General features: G+C 38.6%; 1 protein-coding gene across 1 annotated transcript; it reads left to right on the top strand.

Moving 5' to 3' along the window:
- The first annotated feature begins 6 nt into the window (after window positions 1–6).
- Window positions 7–9,027, top strand: spring1 (SREBF pathway regulator in golgi 1). The gene is made up of 5 exons (XM_026931292.3): window positions 7–644; window positions 2,929–3,085; window positions 5,462–5,613; window positions 6,846–6,959; window positions 8,437–9,027. The coding sequence occupies exons 1-5, from the start codon at window positions 552–554 to the stop codon at window positions 8,518–8,520; spliced, it is 600 nt and encodes a 199-aa protein (XP_026787093.1). The 5' UTR covers window positions 7–551; the 3' UTR covers window positions 8,521–9,027.
- The last annotated feature ends 202 nt before the right edge of the window (window positions 9,028–9,229 follow it).

Genomic DNA, 9,229 nt, shown 5'->3' with positions numbered 1-9,229 from the left:
GTAAAAAAAAAAATATATTTTGATGATGGCTGTCAATTTCAGTGCCGACTTGTTTTACATTTCCAGTCTAAATACCGGAGCCACATCCAGACCATTGCTTTATTATTCGTGAATTTTACTTTATTAGTATTAGATTGTTGGAACGGATCGCTTGTTATTAGCGGATTTAGCTGAGAATGCTAAATGCTAGCTAGCTAGCCGGCTGTGTTTGTTTTGAGTTTTTTTTCTTTTGTCCCTGTAGTATTAAAAACAAGCTCGAATTCGGTTGTCATCTTGGAAATGCTTAGTACATGTTTAAAATTTTAATAGAAGTATCTAAAATCGTGCCTAAAATGGGTTAGCTGGTGGTAACTGCGCATGCGCATGGTGCATGGCCTGTCACGTTTTTCTTTTTCATCCAAGGTGTCTCTGAAAAACGCGATTTCAGCACGGAGTGTGTTCGTGTAGCTGAGGAGCAAGCTGATTGAGCTCCATTGCAGAGGATTTCTTGGTCGTGTCTGATCTGATCTGATCTGGTCTGATCTGGTGCACATCCAGACCCAGGCGGCTCCATGGTGCTGCGCAGACTGCTGCGGAGGCGCTGGGTCCTGGGGGTCGTGTTCGGCTTCTCCCTCATCTACTTCCTCACCAGCACACTCAAACAGGTGAGAGAGCACACTCACACTCATTTATGAGGATCATATTGATAATGCACTAATGATACATTTATAACCCATGCAGATTGTTTAGAATTAAGATGCAGTGTCTGTTATGCATTATGTATTGTTAATATAATGCATTATATGATTAGTGTACATAACAAATGCATAATACATGCATAACAAATTCAAAATTCAAATTTTATTTGTCACATGCATAACCATACACAGTATGACTTGCAGTGAAATGCTTTATACAACTGTTCTGACATAAAATAAGAAAATATAGACAAATATTAAATATAAAGAAAAATATATACATAAAAATATATGAAGGGATTAAAAATGTGTATAAGAATATATAGAATATAAAAGATTATAAAAGAATATGTATGATCACACTGTAAATATTGTAAATACTGTAAACCTTTTGTAAACATACACTATAGTGCAATACAGTATGTATAGTGTTGGATGGTGGCATCAACAGTCTGACAGTACAGATATAAAGTGCGGATATGTGCAGTTTTGTGCAAATAACGTGCCATTTGTGCGATATAATGTGCAATAAATGCTCGCTGTACAATAAGATGTGCAACATTAGGTGAGGCAGTCGTGTGCGAGATTGTCCACATGTTAATAAATTAGTAATGTTATGTAATGTAGATGTAAATGGAGGTTGGGTGTTTGTAGGAGATGTATGGATGGAGATGAACGATTCTTAGTCCTTGGTGTTGTACTGGTCCGAATGGCCAGATGACAGAAAATTATATTTAATTTTAAATACAGACAGCGAGAAATGTTTCATACATAACATTAATTTAAAATGTAAACATAAATATAGCTTTTTAAAAAATGTTACAGTTTCTGAACTCATTCAGAAATATGACATTGTTTTAATAATATTTCTACATTATTATAAACAATTTAACATATCGATAATAATATATAAGGTGTATTTGTGAGCTGTAAATGAAATATTTTTTAAATGATCATTAAACGTACAGTATTTACACTATTACATTTCACACATAGACTGAAAATTACACCATATTTAAACTAAAAAAAAAAACGCAGGGGAGAGCATGTGATGAATGAGATGGATAACATGAAAAAATAATTAATTAATTTAATTAATGATTAATTTCAAAGACTCTATCAGAAGTGCCAATATTTACACATTTTGCCTAAGGGCTCTGAATTTTAACATTGCTGGAACGTACACCAAAATAGCTGTGTTTTTTGCAGAACAAAAACAGCAGATCATCCAATCAGCATTTGCGCAGGTGAACTCTCCGATAATAACTGACATCCTCTGGAAGCCCCGCCCCCTTTCTTCCATTTTACACTAGTAATTTTTTTGTCTGCGTACTCGTGGTCTTTGCCATTAGATGTAGTTAGCCCTCGCTGCAGAACAAAAAAGTTCGTGGGGTGGAGTCGGACCTGATCCAGCTCCTCCTACAGGGGTGAAGTCCGGGGATGGAGACAACTCTGTGTGTTTCAGGCTGGATAAGTGTGTTATTTTGTGTGGTGTTGGTTAGGGGTTAGGGATATAGGAGGAGTTGGATCAGAAAAATGTAACACTTTACAAATAATGTCACTGCTAATGATTATTGGACAGTGATTATAAACACAGTTTGTTTGCTTAACGGGGTTGTCTGAAAATTTTGAAGTGGGCCTCATGGGGAAAAAGTTTTAAATTATGTCTGTCGTAGCTAATAATATATATAAAACGCTGCATAATAAACAGTCAACTATACTGCAGAACTATAAACAATGAGTAATAGACTATTCAAAGTGAAATGTGGCATAATTTACTACAAACACTACTTATAATTCATTATGCTAACAGTTATAATGCATAATAAACATAGCTGTGCAGTCTAATGCATACTGATAAATGATACAATAATACATGTTATGGCCATATATAGGCTTATATATGTGTGTGTATATATATATATATATATATATATATATATATATATATATGTATATATATGTATATATATATATATATATATATATATATATATATATATATATATATATATATATATAGCCTTCATAGAAGTGAGACCTTTCATACACAACCACACTGATCACAAACCCTCTTGGAGAATCTGAAAAATTCAATCCAAACATCCAAATGGTTTCACCAGATCCGGTGTGTTAGATGTGGAACTGAGTTGTGCAGATCAGGATCAGGATCACATTGATCCCTGCAGATCCAGTGCACTTCTCTTGGTTCTCAATGACTGTGAAACTGATCATAATATGATGCGTACAGGAGGAGCGAAGCGTGCGGGATCGGACTCTGCTGGAGGCGAGGGAATCCGATCACCCCATTGCGTGGAAGGTCAAGTTCAACCTGGGCAACAGCAGCAGGCAGATCACCCAGTGCAGGAACTCCATCCAGGGAAAGAGCCTCCTCACTGACGAACTTGGTAAATGATGTAAATGTCAGGTTTACTCTCTGATTAAAAGGAAAACTCCACCCTGTATGTGTCTAAGATGTACAGTCATGGGAAAAAGAAAGTACACCCTCCTTCAGTACTACGTTTTTATTTATCAGGGTCTAAATAACAATTGCGTGGTCCTCACCAACATCTATAAAGAAACAAATATCCTCAGGTGACAAAAAAAAAAAAAACCACAACAGGTTTCAGAATGTTGTCATTTTTCCCAAAAACTAAACCAACATTCAGAAACCAGGTGGGGAAAAATAAGTACACCCCATAATTCAGTGACATGTAGAACCACCTTTAGCAACAATAACTTGAAGTAAACATTATCTGTAGGAGTTTATCAGTCTCTCACATTGCTTTGGAGAAATCTTGACCCACTCTTCTTTATAACATTGCTTCATTTCATTGACATTTGAGGGCATTCGTTTATTCACAGCTTTCTTAAGACCCCACCACAGCATCTCAATGGGGTTGTGGTCTAGACTTTGACTTGGCCATTCCAACACCTTGATTTTTGCCTACTTTAGCCAATCAGATGTCGATTTGCTGGTGTCCTTGGGATCATTGTCCTGTTGCATGACCCAATTTCAGCCCAGCTTAAGCAGCTGGACAAATGGCCTCACATTTGTCTCAAGAATATGGAGTTCATCGTTGTCTCAATGACTGCAAGTTTCCCAGGTCCTGTGCCTGCAAAACAAGCCCAAATCATCACCCCTTGACAGTTGGCATGAGGTGGTTGTGGTGATACGCTGTGTTTGGTTTTCGCCAAACATGGCGTTGTGCATGATGACCAAACATCTCCACCTTGGCCTCCTCAGTCCAAAGGATATTGTTCCAGAACTTTTGTGGTTTGTCCAGATGCAATTTTGCAAACCTAAGTTGTGTTATCGTATTGTTTTTGGAGAGAAGGAGATTTTTCCTAGCCACCGTTCTCATGAAAGCCATACTTGTTCTGTCTTTTCCTGGTTGTGCTGTCATGAACATAAACATCGAATGTTCTTACAGAGGCCCGTAGGTGACACAATGTAGCTCTTGGGGTTTTCTTTATATCTCTGAGCATTAAACAGTCTGAGCTTGGACTGAATTTACTGGGACGCCCACTCCTGGGAAGATTGGCAACTGTCTTGAAGGCTCTCCATTTGTAAACAAACCCTTCTCACTGTAGAATGGTGAAATTCAAATTGTTTGGAGATGGCCTTATAACCCTTCCCAGATTGATAAGCTCCAGCCAGTGCTTGTCTGAGGTCATGGCTGATGTCCTTTCTTCTTGGCATGATGTAGAGACACAGCTGATTGCTGCCAAAAGTTCTGCTTTTATAGAGGTAGTCACACTTCTTGATGATTGACTAATCATGTGCATTTCATTACTAAGACCTGACTGCTGATTACTCTCTTAATGAATGTGGAAGTAGAAAAGGTGTACTTATTTTTCCCCCACCTAGTTTTCGAACGTCGATTTACTTTTTGGGGAAAAAATGACTACATATTCAAATCTGTTGAGGTTTTTATTGTCACCTGAGGTTATTATTATTATTATTATTATTATTATTATTATTTTGCTGTTGTTTATAGAAGTAGGGGAAAACCACACAATTGATATTTAGGCCCTGATAAATAAAAACATAGAATTGAAGGAGGGTGTACTTTCTTTTTCCCTTGACTGTATATTCTTTTATTTTATTATATCCTTTATTCTGTCCAGCTCTCTCACAGCCTCATCTGTACACTCAGCTCAAACCGATCAGCTTCCAAAGCTTCCAAAACTTTCATTCTAGCACCACCATCCAAGCCAAGCCTCTGCTGTAGCTCATGTTGTGTAGCATTTTGGGACTCGCAGTCCAATGTTTGCACCTCTAATTTTAGGTTGGAAGTTGATCGTTGTTGGAAAATATACAGTTGCTCTTGTTTTGTTTTTAGGAACGAACACTGAAATGTGATTGTTACTGATTTCTCCTATTAAACAACATTGTAAATACATTAGCAATAACAACGTCCTCTTGTGACGTCAGAGCAGAAATTCTCACCGGAATAACAAAAATACAATACCAGCTGCAAGTTTGCGCAAGAGGTTCTAAACACATCGGGAAAAATTTCACAAATATAAACATAATGAATGTGTTTCAGGGTGGAATTTTCCTTTAACTTGACTTAAATTCAAATTTACATGGTCTTTTTTTAAAAAAAAAAAATGTATGGATGAGACTTTTGTCACTGCTTCAGTGTCCATGAGTGTTTTTTGCTGTTTAAGATCAGCAAATTAGCTTTTAAATTACATTTAATGTATCATTTCAAGAGTCTAGATAAAGTCTATGTCCTTGTCTAAGCATATCATGTTGATTGATGATCATCTCTCAGGTTATGTGTGTGAGAGGAAGGACCTGCTGGTGAACGGGTGCTGTAACGTGAACGCGCCACGCTCAGGGCAGTACATGTGTAAGAGCTGTCTGCCCAACGGCTGCTGCAGCATCTATGAGTACTGCGTGTCCTGCTGCCTCCAGCCCGACAAGGTGCCCTTCCTTCTCTCTCTGGATTAAAATAGCGAACAGTACTTTATCTGTAAGATGTGTACAGAGTAGTGACAGGCAGAGGCGGCAGAAGTACAGGACCCCGCGTTGACCCTGCGCTCAAATCGCTCTCTGCTGCTCGCTACTCGGTGTGTCCGTATTTAGTTCCCTGAAGGTTGCCATGGTTTCACTGCTAGTGTGATATAGTTAGCTACAGAACGTATTCAATACCAGCCGTTTAGCTATAAATGAAGTGTCTTCCCACTAAAAATGAGACGTCCAACCATAAATCTAATGTATCCCTTCTAATATCGTTGATATCATTTAATATTAAAATTAGCTAGCATAAAATTAGCAACAAATCCAAATAATTGGCTCCAGAGCCTTCGTTCCTTGGACCAGTCCGATATCGAGAATCATTTCCATAATTCTCAACTTCCCATTAGTGGAAAACTAAGGAGAAAAACTTCTAGTCTCTTTTCCTGAGCTTCATTACGATATAAACATGAATTTAAATTAACAGTAATGTCATTATGTGTATTTATAGGGACGCACCCAAATATGAATACATTGTAAACAGATACAGATATGACAAGGTGATGCCCCTTTTTTGTTGAAAGAAAGCTTGCCAGAAAGGTTCTCAGGGCATTTGGTTGAGACCAGACGTATGCATCAGAACTGGGATCCCATGGGATGCAACAATAAATGTCATGTGAACGGGATGTTTTTACTTTGATGCATCATAAGCAAGCGGTCAGCTGTGAATCTCGCAAGACAAACAAAGACTGCAGGACAAGAGCAAAAAAGAAAACCCAAAACAACAACAAAAAAAAAAACAGTCCCAATCTCTAGTTGAGAGTTCTTCCTCAGTATGCCATGGACTCGAGTGATGTAGCTGAGGTTGAGGAATTGTCAGAGTCAGAATTCACACACGCTGCTAACATTCCCACTGTTCTGGGGTGCAGTGGTAGGGCTCGTATTTAATTAAAAAAAAAAAAAAAAAAACAAAGAAAGGAAAATAAACACTCCGGGTTTAGGCCACGCCTACTCCAGGTTTAAATCCAAATACAGACACGGATGCAAATGTGTGCACTAAACAGATACAGATAGTAGCATTGTGTTACACCTCTAATGTATTAATTATAGAGGAGACTATACATTTTGGATGTTACCATGCCGCATTAAAGTTTAAATATTGACACCCCCTACCTTCTCTCTCTATGTTTTTCCCTCAGCAACCTCTACTGGAGCGCTTTTTGAACCGAGCTGCTGAGGGCTTTCGGAATCTCTTCACCGCGGTAGAGGATCACTTTGAGCTGTGTTTGGCGAAATGCCGCACCTCCTCACAGGTAACCATCAAACTCACAGCACGTCTCTGCCGCACTCAATTTTATCCCATTACACCGAGGCTGCATTTACACTGCCAACCAATTAGGATTTTTTTCACCGATTTCAGGCACCAATAAGATTTTTTCCATATCTAGAATCTGAAACATATCAGATATCTGGTAATTTGACTCGCATCTAAACGCTCACATCTGATTTCCCTGTTAATTCTGGACTTACTGTTGCATGTCTTTACACAAAACACGGAAGGACTCAGAAACAGGGTACAAATGCACAAGGATTTTTTCTAACCCCGACTTAGTCTTCCCAATTCCCACCCACTAGCTAACTCTCCCTTATCACGTGATATCTACCAACCAGGAAGAAGGTGAAATCTAGCATGTGCTTCCTCTGAGACTCACGTAAAGCCAGCCAGCCAGCCACATGTTTTCAACCCGCTGCTCATGCAGTGCCACAGGGCAGCGTAACACACTCAGAGGAAAGCGCTATCTGCCCTCTTACGCATACATGAGCTCACAGATGCCCACCATTTGGCTAGCATCGCTGCGAGTGACAGGGAAGAGAGAGTATGCCCTCCTTCCCTCTCAGCAAGCACAGCCAATTTTGTTGTCCCGGCCACATATGGCTGTGGCATCGACGGAATTCGAACTTGCAATCTCAGTAGGGAAAACCCTTTTTCATTGCACCACTTGGGAACCAAATTCTTTACTACACGAATGTAATATAACAAAGAACTTGACACTAGGATAACACATAGGAAATTACAACAATGGCGAGAATCATATGGAAATGTATACACAGCCTGATTAAATAACAGATCAAACTAACAGAAGCCAGTGAGCCGAGGAGAAAACAAAACTGTGATTCATGACATTATGTGATGATCAGCTAGGCCAAAATTCATCATTTGGCACTGAAACAGCACCAACATGGAGGGGTAGTCAGTGGAGTCCAAATGAAATAAATGATCTTATCAGTCTTATCATCATTCAGAAGAAAAATGCAAGGTATCTACAGAAACTGGACCGTGTATGAGGATCTTTCTAGGGACGTGGTAGAGCGAGGATACAGTCTGTCCTGTCTCTGATGCAAAATTAAAGACTTTAAGGCAAAATACAAATACTGCGATAATCACAGTCAAAACAACAGATTCACTTCCTTTCTAAAGCCTCGGTAGTGTTACTGGTTAAAAGTTGCAACCCCTAGACATCATCATTTGGACAACAACCTATTATGTGTTGCAATGCATTATGGGTTCTACACTATGCTTTTAGACAGGATTATAAAAAGACAAACTCCCTGGCTAGTGCACTATGTAGTGAATAGTGTTTAGACACACTGAAATAATAAGATTTACTTCTTGATATTAAATTATGTGTGTATATATTGAACCGCATGCTGTATGTTTTCATATTTTGTGTATTTTTTTAACCTGGGATTAGTTCATTAGAGGTATTACATGTGGTTTTCTTTCTCCAGAGCGTCCAGCATGAGAACACGTACAGAAACCCCCAGGCGAAGTACTGTTATGGTGAAAGCCCCCCTGAGCTCCTGCCCATCTGAAGGAGAAAGTATTTCACACAAATATACTACCTCTTCCCATCTCCGCTCAAGTATATTTAATGGTCTTGAACTGACTGAGTCAGCATGAAGGCGTAAAGCTGCACCGGAAAAACGAAGGACGAGGCGTAATCATGTCCATGGAGCCATCTCAACCTCATCTGTTACCGTCATTTACATGATATTTTGGGTTTGTGCCACAGAAATAGGAGTTCCTATGGTTGCCAGTTTCCTAGATATACATTACTTTAACAGGAAATGCATCACTGAACTGATGTCAGAGGTTGAGGTCAGTCAGATGTGTGCAATCTGTCTGGAATAGCATGTGGGTGCAATAACTATTGCCTCAGTGGCAGACAGTAAAAGGTGGAATACTTTACAGAAGTCAGAGACCATAAACCAGATCAAATTGTAAGCAATTCTGACACAGTGATCACTTGTTAAAGTCTTGCATGTGAAGTGCTATGTATGAAATCTATATGTTAATTTAATAAATGCCATTTTTACCTACTCGCGTCATGTAAATTGTAAGGGTAGAAACACTACATTCTGAAATCCTGAAGGAAAAATTAAAAATAAACATTTGAAATTTTATTTTAAAACACTTTAAACAAATCCAAATAGTACAGCAATCTACACCGCAAAACAATATTTATTTACTTATTAAAGAGCATCACATATCTGTTTATAGTTCCATTCAAGTTATTGAATT

The sequence above is a fragment of the Pangasianodon hypophthalmus genome, chromosome 24 (assembly GCF_027358585.1).
Source record: "Pangasianodon hypophthalmus isolate fPanHyp1 chromosome 24, fPanHyp1.pri, whole genome shotgun sequence".
Taxonomy (NCBI): Eukaryota; Metazoa; Chordata; class Actinopteri; order Siluriformes; family Pangasiidae; genus Pangasianodon; species Pangasianodon hypophthalmus.
This window is presented reverse-complemented; position numbering and strand designations above follow the sequence as displayed.